General features: G+C 42.3%; 1 protein-coding gene across 1 annotated transcript; it reads right to left on the bottom strand.

Annotated features, from left to right (window-relative positions):
• Positions 1–5,882: 5,882 nt before the first annotated feature.
• mrps27 (mitochondrial ribosomal protein S27) lies at positions 5,883–12,573 on the bottom strand. Its single transcript, XM_076019439.1, has 11 exons — positions 12,460–12,573; positions 12,108–12,185; positions 11,251–11,321; positions 11,107–11,165; positions 10,601–10,715; positions 10,250–10,328; positions 9,945–10,060; positions 9,654–9,756; positions 9,436–9,572; positions 7,818–7,973; positions 5,883–6,307 (listed from the first exon to the last, which is right to left on the bottom strand). Exons 1-11 carry the CDS (start codon positions 12,530–12,532, stop codon positions 6,059–6,061), a joined length of 1,236 nt encoding a protein of 411 aa, XP_075875554.1. The 5' UTR covers positions 12,533–12,573; the 3' UTR covers positions 5,883–6,058.
• Positions 12,574–13,020: the final 447 nt, after the last annotated feature.

Genomic DNA, 13,020 nt, shown 5'->3' with positions numbered 1-13,020 from the left:
CTAGGTTCAGAACAATGCCACCAAATGTGGGGGTTTATCTTGTGACCGCCTTGTTTGTTTTTTTCTTTAAGCATCATTTTTGCAGGAAGGTAAAATTGAGTTTTAGCTTTACATTCGCACCAGGGGACCAACATTAGCAGCATTTCTCATTGTTTATTTTTTTCCTTCCACCTGTAGCCGTAAAATTGGTTTGAGCTTCATGTTCGTGCACTGCTGGCTCATTGTACCAACTCCGCTTTGTTCCTGCCTTTTGGACCTTTTTGTGTATGGCAGGTCTTTCCCCACCTCATTATTCCAGCATGGTGTTATTGCATTGTTGGTCAGTTTTATTAGTGTCGCCCCATGTTTGCCTCCACATTCTGCGTACCTGTGGTATAATAACCCTGAAATAGCCTAATCTGTCTGCGTCTGAGCCTGTAAATGAGTGCAACACATTGTTCAAAGACTTTTAAGGAAAAACTGTTTTATTTACCATCCCCTCAGCATCTTTCAGATTTAGATGTGCCGCAAATAATTTTCATTTATTTATACAAAAAAAGACTAGCTCTATCTACTAGCGAGAGACTAGCAGATTATTATTTTTAGCCATTAATCATCCAGCTGACCATAAACCTCACATGTTTGGCATTTGACACTTTACAATTTTTACAACTGTTACGTTTAACGGTTCTCAATCAGGGCAAACAGGTATTCCACTGTGTTTGAGTGGGCGGGGTTGAGACTATGACGCCACTGGCAGTGCAGGGAAACACTGCTGACGGGGTTTGACGAATTGGCCCTGAGCTGTTAGTAGTTAGCAGGGCGCGGTTCAAGGGCAGAATCCTTAACGGGTACATTATTAGCAAAAGAAAAAACCCCAAAACAAAACACTTTGTCAATGGTTTCACGCTACTGACATTAAGTGCGCTGCGAGAACACGTGGCGAGACCCTGAAAGCCGCCAACCTGACGTCAGTCCACTCCACTGACCCTGCGCTGTTGGAAAACACCCGTGTTGTGTCCCGTGTTGTTTTTCTGCCGCCTCGTCGGTGACCTTTTTTCTGAAACAAAATAAGGTGGGAAACCTCCGCCAGAGTGAGGGCGACATGGCCTTGGAATACGTAACGTTTCCCCAGGAAGGCCATGCATACGTAGACCGACTGCATCGGTCGTCGCCTCGGCCGGTCAACACGTTGACACAACTGTTACGCAACGGATTTATGCGCGCGCGCGCGTGCGTGCGTGTGTCGACGCAGACCTCATGAAAAACATGAAGTCAGCCTCCCGCTCTGCTTGTCTGCGCTACTATGTCTGGTTTTAAAGCCACACAGAACGTTCTGTAAGTAGATTCCAAAGATTAGGCTTCTCATGAATGTGCTTTTCCTGGATTTGTTCGTTGGCGTTTGATAACCCGCAGCGCTGGTCACACTGTGACCATCAGCGCTGCCCTAAACACAGCTTACGGACAATTAGCACGCGGGCTGGTCTCTCAGTTTGCGCTTTTGACACACTGGCAGGCTTTGCGGTTCCAAGACATTAAAGTTAAACAACTCTCGAAACATTCCTGTGCGTACATTCCTGCACCAAACAATCACTGCATTGTGTCTCAAAAATGATTAGCGGTTTGTTTCTGTAGAAACCGATATCCCTAACAATGTGCCAGCTGGGAATTGTTTTTCTGTGACTGCTGTCTTGAGTCCGGCAAAGAGGAAAAAAGGGAATTGCGTGGAAATAGGTTTTGTGTGACTGCCCTCTCAGGAATCCATCTGTGTTTTTTTTTTAGTATAGATTTTTTTTTTATTTTTTTTTTTTGTTTTATGTATTTAGCAGAAGCCATGGCTTGCTATCAGCTACCTGCAGAATAAAATCTGTGTGAACAGGTAGAGACACATTCTGTTTGGGATGATGTGGGATGTGCTGCAACGCTGCACATTGCAAGCACACAAAGTCCTTCAAGAGTAAGAAAATTGGCCCAGGGTCAACACGGCCAACCGATTTGTCCACAAAGTGAGTTTCACTTGCTCAACAATTTGTTCCAAAGAGGCATTTAACAACAAAAACAGTGCAGTTCTGTCAGGACAGAAAACAACAGGCAGAAGCTTATCTAAGGTCAAAGTTTTGGGGGGGGGGGAAAGTTGAATGAAAGTAAAATAAATTAAATAAATAACATAGTCAATGCTTTCACACAGTATATGAACAATAAGAATAATTTAATCCTGGAGCTTTTTTTTTGTTCTTGTTCGTGCTGAACATTAGAGGCCATTTTCAAAGGGCCGATATGATGCTCGATTCACTTCACGGCTGATATCTAACAACAATGTTTACTAGAATGTGACTTAACTGCCCAGAAATATTAATAATAGAAATATCCTTTACTTTTGGCTTGCTCCACTTTCTCAGTGTCCTAAAACACACTGTTCTGTAAATTAGCCTACTGTGATGTCACAAAGGACACTGACAAAGTAAATGCAGCATTTGTATATTTTATATTCAGCACTACTCAGACTATAAGGCATTTACGTTGTACTTTTAAAGGAAAACCCGTGAAAAACATCCTCGTGTTAAAGGGATTCCAGACGTGTTTGTGAGTCACTTCAGGTGAACCCGGCGCTCTCCCTGTAAACACAAAGCCTGCAAGCTCCTGTCCACATTTAAAGTTTTGAGAGAGTTTGGTTGTGTTTATCCTGCTGCCCTGGCTGATTTTTTAAGATAACATCCATATGCGACCCCACTCTGCATAACAGAGCGGCACTGCGGTGGATCAGATGTAAACTGTTTGAACTGGCTCGGAGTTTGACACGTGATGCCAACGTGCAAAACAGAAAGACTTTGTCTGCGTTGCGAGGCAGACAAACTGCAGTTCAGATGTGTGGATAATTTTAGTAACTAGGTGTGTAAAATTAGAAATTCACTGTATGTGGACGATGAGAATATGATGTTTGGAGCAAAAACAAAATCACATATTGAGAATTTTGTATTACATTTTTTTTTTTAAATCTAAATCTTTTTTTGTATTTTAAAATTAAAAGATGATGTAAAAAATGCTTCTAAACTAGTAACCTCTCCAGAGAGTTTGTGTTTCTTGGAAACATTGAGTCCCACACTGCTGCAGGTTGCTGTTCCAGTCAACAACTGCATGGAGACATTACTATGGTTAATCATTAACTAGGACAGAAAGTCCAGGATGTGTTAGAGACATTCGCTGCAAATCTTTAAATGGCCACAAGTCACTAATGGTCTAACTGAGCCTGGAGGAAAAAGTTTGCCTGGGTATTGCTGATGGTGCATAAGTTGGAGGGAAAAAAATGCAGTTCATGGCCAAATGAATGATAAATATGAAAAATAATATTTATCATTCATTTGGCCATGAACTGCATTTTTTTCCCTCCATTTTTTTCCCTCCAATTAGCTGATTTGTATCCTCAACATCAGGCGGCCACTTCTGACAAATACAGAACAAAGACTCGTGGTTTGAAATAATCAAGAAGTGAAGTGGAACCCTAGCCCTAACCCTAACCCTAACCCATGAAAGGAAAAAACGAAAAGCATTCTACATCAGATTGGATCAGATCTAGCGGGCCTTCAGTTTTTCCTTGATCGTTTTGCTCTTTCAAGAAAACCAAAATGTTTTCAGATGTTGATTTCTCAGAAATTGACCTTTTAGTCTCGAGATGATGTGGGACTTTGGATTGCAGTTAACAATCAAAGTTTGGAGGATTTATTTGATAGTCAGCAAAAAAATGTTGGTGACTCTGCACTGCTGACACTTGAACACCTAGATATTAAAAGAATAAATCTACAAAACAAATCCATCCCAGTGTGAACAAATCAAATTACGAGAATCACCTCATGACACAACTTTAATTTGTGCACATCCGGATATATAAAAGCCACGCCAAATGAAAACAAACCCAGACGTAAATATCATGTCAAATAAAACATTGTCCATTATCTATTTAAAATTGAGCACGAAGCCGTTGACTGTGATGAATCATGAAAGATTCATAAGCCCGGCTGTCTGTGGAGACGCTGGCCTGGAGCAACATGACCGCAAGGGCCGAGTTTGCTGATTTGGTCGCACATTACCGCCCCTCCCTATCTGAATAAATCAAGGACCGCTAATTAGAGAAACTTATCAGATCATGTTGGAGTTTGACTCAGCGGGGAGGTGAAAAGGCAGCCCAGAAATGTACGATTCAGGCATAAAAAAACAGAAAAGTACGGAACATACCAGACCTGCAAAGATTAGCTGTTCCACCTGATAGTGACTAATGCCTCTGCTTTCGAAATGATGGAGTCAGTCATATTTACTGGAACACACACACACACGGACGCACGCGCACCTAAAAGCCCCTGAGCATCAGATAGCCATTCATGTGAATGTCAAACTTCCTGATGTTTTTGTCACACCTGACCTGGTTCAATTCATCAGTGGTGTTAGTGCTCCATCCTAACAAACAGCCAGGATCATCAGACACCTGTCTCACATCCGAGGTTGTCGTTTAAAGAAGACGAGTAAAGGCTGAGAGCAGCAGATAAGTTGTTTTCCCACTAATTCGAGAGATTAAACGTTTTGATGGATTTCTGCTGCAAACCAAATTCATGGCCATTTTAACATGAGCGCTGATAATCTTATAATGATACAATAATAATCTTGGAGGATCGATTTGTGCCTCCATTATACAAAGTAAACAACTGAAATCAATCAATCAATGCTGTCCATATGCTGCCATAAGCCTTCCTCCCCCCCCACTACACCTCTAAGAGTCGTTGCCGTGGTTCTTGACAAAATCCAAACACGTGTAGATAAGGAAAGGCTGGACACGAACATTCAACACAACAATGTTATCATCATTATACAGATAAACCAGCAAATGTCTTTGTTGGTCCATAGTGTGTGTATTTTTAGATTGTCATCAGGATTTGAAGAGAGACATTTTCCTGATGTACTTCAATGCTTAAACTCTTAAGTCCTCTTCTTCTGTGGCCTTACAGAACCACTTGGTGTCGTCGCTTCCTGCTTTTATCACAGCCGAAAGGAATCGAATGGATTGATTCCTCACAGGCAGTGGCTCCCTTCAGGGTGGATACATGGAGTTCACGTCTTGAAATCTCCCGTCATCCCGCTGCAGGTAATGTCTAAATGCCCCGACTGAAATTTTGTATGACGTATCCTGGATTAAACTGCGCATCCACTCAGAGTGAAGCTCTTCCTACGGTGCAGCACTCGGGATTCAGGAAGGAGCCTGGAGGCCACAATAGTTCTTGTTCCAAGTGTTTTGTATAGCTCATTCTGCCTGGCCTTGCATACCAGGCCGCTTTCCCAAGACCGTGTTCTGAATACTGAATAGCTCCAACATAATGCGGAATGGAGGCATTATGCGCGCCACCACAACAGCGTTTTCTTCTCCAAAAAGATCCACTATCTTATCTTCCTGTGCAGCCAAAACAATGGTCTTTAATCCAGCGGCCAGACAATATGTGCTGCGGCATGCATTAGACGATGCTTTGGGCAACAGTTTCAGTTTCTCCTTCCCAAACTGCACCAAAGAAATACTCGTGCAGTTTTAAGGTAAGAGGGGTGGGTTTTTTTTCTTCTTTTTTTAAAGCAATCCGCAATCTCAATAGTAAGCGGACACCTTCTCAGGTCCCTTGTGAAAAACTGAAATGCAAAAAAGGGGGAGTAAGAGGAGGAGTTGGGGGTCTGTCTCTGACTCACCCTTCCTTTCTCACATAAGCTGCTGCCTGTATCCAGATTTCTGACATACGTTCACACATTCAAAGAATGCTGATGTCCCCCAGCGGCGCCTCACGGAAGCACAACAAACACGACAGCATTTCGGACGGAAGGAAAACTGGAAAGTTTTTGGTTTTGACAATCGATTGCCTCCATTTAATCGTTTGAAGACGGGACAAGGTGGAAAAAAAAAATGAAACCAACAGATCAACAGAATTCCAACAAGAGGGTTCAAATGTTGACAGACAGGAAGCTCCTTTACAAAACAAGTGCACAAAAAACTGAATATACATATTGAGAGCAGAGTTGAATGATGTGAAACGCAGCTAACTGTCGACAGTCTTTACGCTTGCGGGGCTGCGGCCTTCGCCGCTAACCGCTGCTCCCGCTCCTCCTCGGCCTTTGCCCTCATCTCCTCCTCCCTCTGGATCAGCTGCCTCCTCTCGGCCTCCCAGTCCTGCACCAGCTTCTCGTACTGCTCCAGGTCAACTTTCTCGGCCGCTGCCAGGCTCTTCTGGGCGAGAGCGTTCGCCAGCGCCTCGAAGGACTGAGGCTCCGTTTTGCCCTGGGCGCTCAGCTGCTTGCTGAGCTCCTAAAATTGAAGGAGAGGAAAACCAGGTTTATAGAACCCTGCAGTGACCTCATCAATTCACTTACATGAAGAGAAGACATGATTGCCCAAGGTTGATGAAGATTTAAGACTAGAGAGAATTAATCATCACGGTGTTTGAAAATATATCCCTGCTGAAGAGAAAGAAAGCAGTGTTACTGCGGACCGAGTGCGTTGTTTTTTAAAAGGTTAAACAAAAAAGGGCTAATTAATTAGACATGCACTCCGACCCCCCCCGATATTTTAGTTGGACGAATGAAAATTTCCTAACCAACACAATTTGGACCCGTGTGTCGTTAAAAACCCACATCCGCAACACAAATACAGCTGCACCTGATGGATGAGAAGACGGTGCCGACTAATCAACAGCAAAATGTCAGGCTGACTGCCGCGTACGTACGAGGAAGGAAATTCAGTGGAAGTGTTTCAGGCCTCGAGGACATAAACTGTCATTTGGGGAGAAACACTGAATGTAAACAGGAACATTTTACAGGAAAACTGCAGCAGCAGAGCCGCCATCAACTCCTTTCGTTGTCCAGTGATCCAGCTGGCATTTCAAAAACATAAAATATAAAGAATAATAACATATGATGTTTCAGTTTATCTTTTTAGAAGAAATGGCCTTCAGTTTGTTCGTACTGGTAAAACGTTGTGAAATGTCGTGCAGCAACATGTTGCTGTAAATCGCAGGCTGAATCTAGCGATAGTGAGATGGTGAGACCAGCAGAAAACTCGCCCATCTTAAACCTACAAATATCTGTTTTCAGATTCTCATCTTTCATCCCAGACTCCCGTATGGCAACCGTGAGATTACACGAACGAGGATTAGGGAAAGAAGAAGAGAAAAAAATATTACAGGAGGGAGATTTTTATTGAAGTTTTCATTTCAAGTTTTAAGTTGAAAGTTGAAAAAAGTTGACGTAAAAAAAAAAAAAAAAAAAGACAAAATTTTGTGCATGAAGTTGAAATTTCATAAATAAAGTGGTGGATTAACCCAGTTACCCACAGCCTTTCGACTTTATTCTTGACATTTTGACTTACTTCACATTGACATTTAGATTTTATTCACGAAATTTCGTCTATTTTTTTTTTACGTCGACCTTTAAAAAAACTGAGAAAAAAAAAGAAAAGCGAAGGACCGACTTTTCTCACTTCTGTGGACACCCATTAGTGGTAGAGAACATTGGTAAATTCAATTTGACGTAATATGGGATCCTTAAAGTTTCCACAGGTTAAAACATGAACAAATAGCAGTGACATAGTGCACTTGTTCATTATCCTGATGCCTGTAGCATCAAGGTCACCCAATGTTTTACTTTACCAGCTTGATCAGATAAATATCCTGAAGTAAACCCTGTAGTTTAAGGAGGTAAGTCCGCTATGTTTGGTTAACAAGAGATCGTACTGTTCATCACATGAAACTAAACTATATGACTACACTGCCCAAAACAGGTATGTGACACAATACCTGGTAGGACACCAAAGGGCTCACCTTGAATCTGCTCACATACTGAGGGAGCTTGGCCTTCTCGGCCTGATCATCTTCATCCACTTCCTTCTTCTCTCCTTCACCTTCTGACTCTTCTCCCGATGAGTCTGAGTCCAGAGCAGAAGACAGCTCCTCTAGCATGTTGTGAATGTAGTCCACCTACAGGGAGAGTCAAAAAGTCCCATTGAACACATGCCATTTGATTTAGTTTTAAAATAAAAAAAATAAATGAAATAAACATATAGAGCAGCTCTCCATTAGATGCAGCTCCGATGAGACATTATGCAGGGGGGATACCCAGAGATTAGAAAGCGGATGCATTATGGTCAATGAGCGTCTCACCTGACAACACACACTTTTTAATTCCAGGAGCAGGGAGAATTACTGGTGACCTGAGGCAGCAGTGAGCGGGCGTCTACATTTCCGATGTAATAATTCCTCTGTGTCCTGAGGCCCTATCTGCTCTGTCGACATTAATGCAGGCCTGCCGGTTGACAGGGGCCATTTCATTCCTGTGGCAGCGGCTCAAACAGACGCGTCCCTGGAGCTCCAGGGCTCCTCCATATCTCATTAGGGCGACAACCAAGGTGAACGATTGAACCGGACAGCACGGACCTGATTAGGGGCTCTGCATCCGACTGTGTGTTGGCGCATAGGTGTAAAAGTAATAACCGAGTGACTGCGTGCATGCGTGCATGCGTGCATGCGTGCATGCGTGCATGCGTGCGTGTTGCATCCGCAGCCTGTGTCAGACTCAGACACACTGCCTGGACAGTAACAACAAGCCTCCTCTCTTAATTCTAGTGCTGCTAAGATCTCTCTGCTGTGTGTGTGTGTGTGTCTGTGTGTGTGTCTGTGTGTGTGGGGCGCTGCCAGCAGTGACAGTACACAGATCAACCTGCCAAAGGAGCGAGCGACCACTGAAGCTAACTTGATCTTGGGAGGGAAGCAGCGACGTATGCACGTCACCACATGTAGGATCACGTTTGGCAACAAAGGCCTCTTGAGAAGAAAGAATATCTGGTCCATGCGTCGTTAAAAACGTCACATCCTGCTTTGACCTCGAGTAGAAATTTGCCTCTTTCGGCCGTCTTGCACGTTGTTGTTGTTGTTATTTTTTTTTACATAGATTCATAGATTTTATATAGATTGAAAACTGCACCAATGGGACAAAGAAGCACATTTTCGAAGCCATGTGATGTCCCATGTCATTTTCTATGCAAGGTAACGTGACGCCGGCATCGCAAAGCTGCCAAATTCATCGCAAGCCCTTTACGACATCGTGCCTCTCAGAGAAGCAGACACAACAAAGTTAATGAGGACCCTGATGAGACGGCTAATTGATTTAATGGGGACACATGATCTGCCTAATAAGATCACTTAAGCCAAGTTCGACGCCTCAGATAAAAATAAAACGCCTCATAAAAGAAAGCAGAGCAGTTCTCTTTGATGGCATTGCTCTCTGTTCTCAAGGTTAAGAGAAATTGTCATAGTAGACTCATTGTTCATGTTTTGTTTTTTTTTTTGGTGTGTGTTTGATGAATGTTGTTGATGATGTTGTTGTTGATGTTGATGAAAACACCAATCCATATAAAAATGAAGGCACTTCATGTGTTTTTACCGTGTCTTTGGGCAGCTTGACATCATCAGACGCCGCTCTCTCCATGACGTCGAGCGCTCGGCCCAGATAGCCCCGACCCCAGTAGAGGGGCATTCCTTTGAAGACAGAGTGTATCCCTTCCAACATCTCCACCTTGCCTGGATGCGGACAGAGCGTGAGGTGAGTTCACGTGACGCCGGTCCGGCAGAACCAACACTGCGGGGGAAGAAAATACCCACCGAGGAGGGCGTTGCCGAGCAGCTGAGCACACAGTCCCACCGAGTTGTCCTGTGTCAGGCCACAGATGAGCAGCGATGCCCCCAGAGCCTTCTCCTCCACCACCTGAACAGGAGGGAAGGTTCTATTTCAGTCTATTGGTTTTGCGCTGCCGCATCATTCAATCAGTGATCCGTATCAGTCATCCACCTTTTTCCCAAATGGACCAAACCTATTTTTGGAGAATAAATAACCAAAGTGCTCAATCTTTTTTTTTCCTTTCTTTTTTTTTTTTTTACTGTCGGCTCACTCACACTTAGTTGCGGTCTGGTTGCCAGATAATTTCCCAGAGCGTAGAGAGACAAGATCTGTGTGGAGGGAAGGTCGAAGGCCTCCTGTCGCATCACCTCTTCAACCACAGAGCACGCAGCTGGACGATTAAAAAACAAAAAAAAAAAAAACAAAGAACAGAACTCAAACGGATATAGCCGTGCCGTGCTAACCTTTGCATGTTTTCATATAAAACAGGAAAGCTTCTTCAGCTGCAGGAATACATGCATTTGCAGTGTTATTGTTTGCTGAATGTTGATGTTGGACACGTCCTTTCAAAAACATTTACTTTCAAAGTTGCCGTCCTTGATGTAAGAGTCTATGAGCAGGTTGAAGGTGAAGTCGTCTGGGAATATTCCATACTGGACCTGCACACGCATCACAAAAAACAAACGCTCAAATTAAGAAATATTAAATGGGTAATACGTTACTGCATGTACAGCATTCACATTTTTACAAATACATCTGAATACAACACGAAAAGATCCTGAATTAGCAGGTGCATATCAATGCATCACACAGCATGCACAAGCTGTACGTCTAGTTGGTGATGGTATGATGTCTGAGTGGTAGATAGTTTGTTTTTGTTTGTTTTTTTTTAAACTTTGACTTGTATTTTTTTCTATTTTAGGTTGCGCACCTTGTTTTTGACCGTGTACAGGGCCTTCTCCCTGCCATCGTACTTCAGACACTGTCTGATCCAGCTGTGAACCGTCCAACCTCTCAAATACCAACAGTTTGGACTATGACGGAACCTTTAGGGATGGAAAAGAGGAACAAAAAACAGATTTAAAAAAAAAAAAAAAAAGACTCTTTCAACAACATTCCAATAGTTCAAACCAAGTCACTTATTTGTCGCTCAGTTATTACCGAGAAAGGCAAAAAGGGAAATATACTGAATGTTGCAAACACAAGAATGGCGGAGATTGCAGAGGAAGAAGTAAACAGGAAAAATCTGCAGTTGCTCCGAACAAAGACGAGCATGTGACTGAAACTCAACCAAAACAGACAAATCAAACAGGCGATTCATTCCAAAAAAAGCACCATGGTGGCATAACACACAAAAAAAAGCAAGGAAGAGTGCATGTCTGACACGGAAATAAAGATGGGGGGGGGGGGGGGGGGGAAGAAAAAGATTGCGCTCACTTGTAAAGGTAGTACTCCGCTTGATCGACCTCTTCTCGAGAGGAAATGTTGTCGACAAACTGAGACACCGAGAGAAAAAAAAGAAATAAAACAGTTACCACCACATCTGTGACGTTCAGGTTGGAGGGTTGGGACACTATTTACCCGTGACACGGCCAGAGAGCTGACCGGTAGTTTCCTCTCATACGTCCTGTCCATCGTGGTGGCCAGCATAACTGGGAAAAACACAAAGAAAGAAAAACATGATATACAGTAGTTTATCATAAAATGTGACAATTATTCAGAGGGTCTTCCAACTCGCAGCTTGCTGTTATGGTGTTTTTCCTTCAAATATGTCTTACTGTATTGAAACATATATAATAATCGCATTTTTATTATATATTAAAAAGACTTTACGATCATCAACGATTAACCGGATATAATCAAAGTTTCATTTCTAGCGTGCTCAGTCTTGCGGGTTGAATGGTTAGTGGCCCCCTTTCTCTGACAAACACTGCCACCATGTGGTCAACTATTACAAATACAACGAGGCGTGAAGCACATTTGTCGCTCTGAAATAACGAAGTAACAAAAACCCCATGATCATTTCATCGGAAATGTGTAAATGACTTCAGCTGAATATTTATTCAGTTCTATGCAGGTTACTGAATCTTATTGCAATTATATTACATTTTATGCTACCATTATTTATTACACCCTTTCAGAATGTGTTTTGGAGGGGGGGGGGAAGACGTGAACATCTCTATTTAGGACCTTCTGCATATGCATCACATCATAAGCTTGTAGACATGTATTTTCAAATATCTAAAGAAATGAACACACATATTTTGAGGGCCAAACACGTATTCAGCGTATTTCTATTTTCGGTGTAAAACCGCCTCTCAAAAAAAATAAAATAAAAATAAAATAAAATACCAGAATACCTTTCTTGCAAACACGGCTGACTGAACTATTTATTGCACTCAATATGACTGTTTAAGAAAGGGCAGTGAAACTCTTACCGAGGCTCTGAGGGTCTTTCTCTCTCGCTTCCCACACTTTGGCATCTGTATAAGCCGCTGACAGCAACCATCTTCTGGCTGTAGGGACAGACAACCAAACGCGATCTAAATCTCGTTTGAAAGACTGTTCGATCGAGACCAGAACGTTAAAACAAGCACGAACTGCAACTCGTCATCTTACAAAAATAATATCGCGAACACGCAGTTTGCTCGTGAGAATAAATCGCGGTATTCGTTGCAACCCAAATATACAGATGACGACAAAAGACGCTACGAAAACACCACAGATATTGAAAATCCCATCAAAATAAGAGCTGCTGCTGATCCGTGTCCTGTGTAAGATGTGATTTACCTGATATAGAAGGAGATAGACGTTTAACTTTGACAGCAGCAGTCATACAACACTTCCACACGGAGGCTGCCATGTTTGGACGATACCATTTAGCACGTCAGGGACCGGGGTGCTACTTCTGTTACTGCCGCTAGCTAGTGGGACCATACCAAACCGTTCACACTGAGTGGAGATTTATTTTGTAAATACATTAAATACAATCTTTTTAATGTTTGATGAATTATTATTATTATTATTATTATTATTATTATTATTATTATTATTATTATTATTATTATTATTATTATTATTATTATTATTATCACTTACTAGTGGCACTTTTGCGAGGAAAATAAAGGCTTGGGCAAAGAAAGGACAACATCTGTAATATCATGCATTTTACATCAAACTTTAAACTAATGCATTTTTGTAAACTGAATAAGGTTAAATCGAATATAGTAATATTTGAGTCTTAGCTGGAACAACAACAACAACAAAAAAAACACACGTTTGACGAGTTCGTACACTAGAGGGCGGTGTTCATGCAGAGAGAAGACTGGATTTTAAAAATAATACCTCGAG

Source organism: Nelusetta ayraudi, unplaced genomic scaffold (genome assembly GCF_046127955.1).
Source record: "Nelusetta ayraudi isolate G7.1 ecotype Tasmania unplaced genomic scaffold, CSIRO-AGI_Nayr_v1 ptg000010l, whole genome shotgun sequence".
NCBI classification, from domain to species: domain Eukaryota; kingdom Metazoa; phylum Chordata; class Actinopteri; order Tetraodontiformes; family Monacanthidae; genus Nelusetta; species Nelusetta ayraudi.
This window is presented reverse-complemented; position numbering and strand designations above follow the sequence as displayed.

Bases quoted from the DNA above. Each gene is read 5' to 3' on its own strand.
- mrps27 (XM_076019439.1), bottom strand. From the start codon at position 12,532: ATGGCAGCCTCCGTGTGGAAGTGTTGTATGACTGCTGCTGTCAAAGTT. The intron at 11,166-11,250 runs GTAAATAGTGTC...TCGGTGTCTCAG, and splicing joins GCTCTCTGGCCGTGTCACGG to TTTGTCGACAACATTTCCTC. The intron at 10,061-10,249 runs GTAAATGTTTTT...TTAATCGTCCAG, and splicing joins CAAGGACGGCAACTTTGAAA to CTGCGTGCTCTGTGGTTGAA.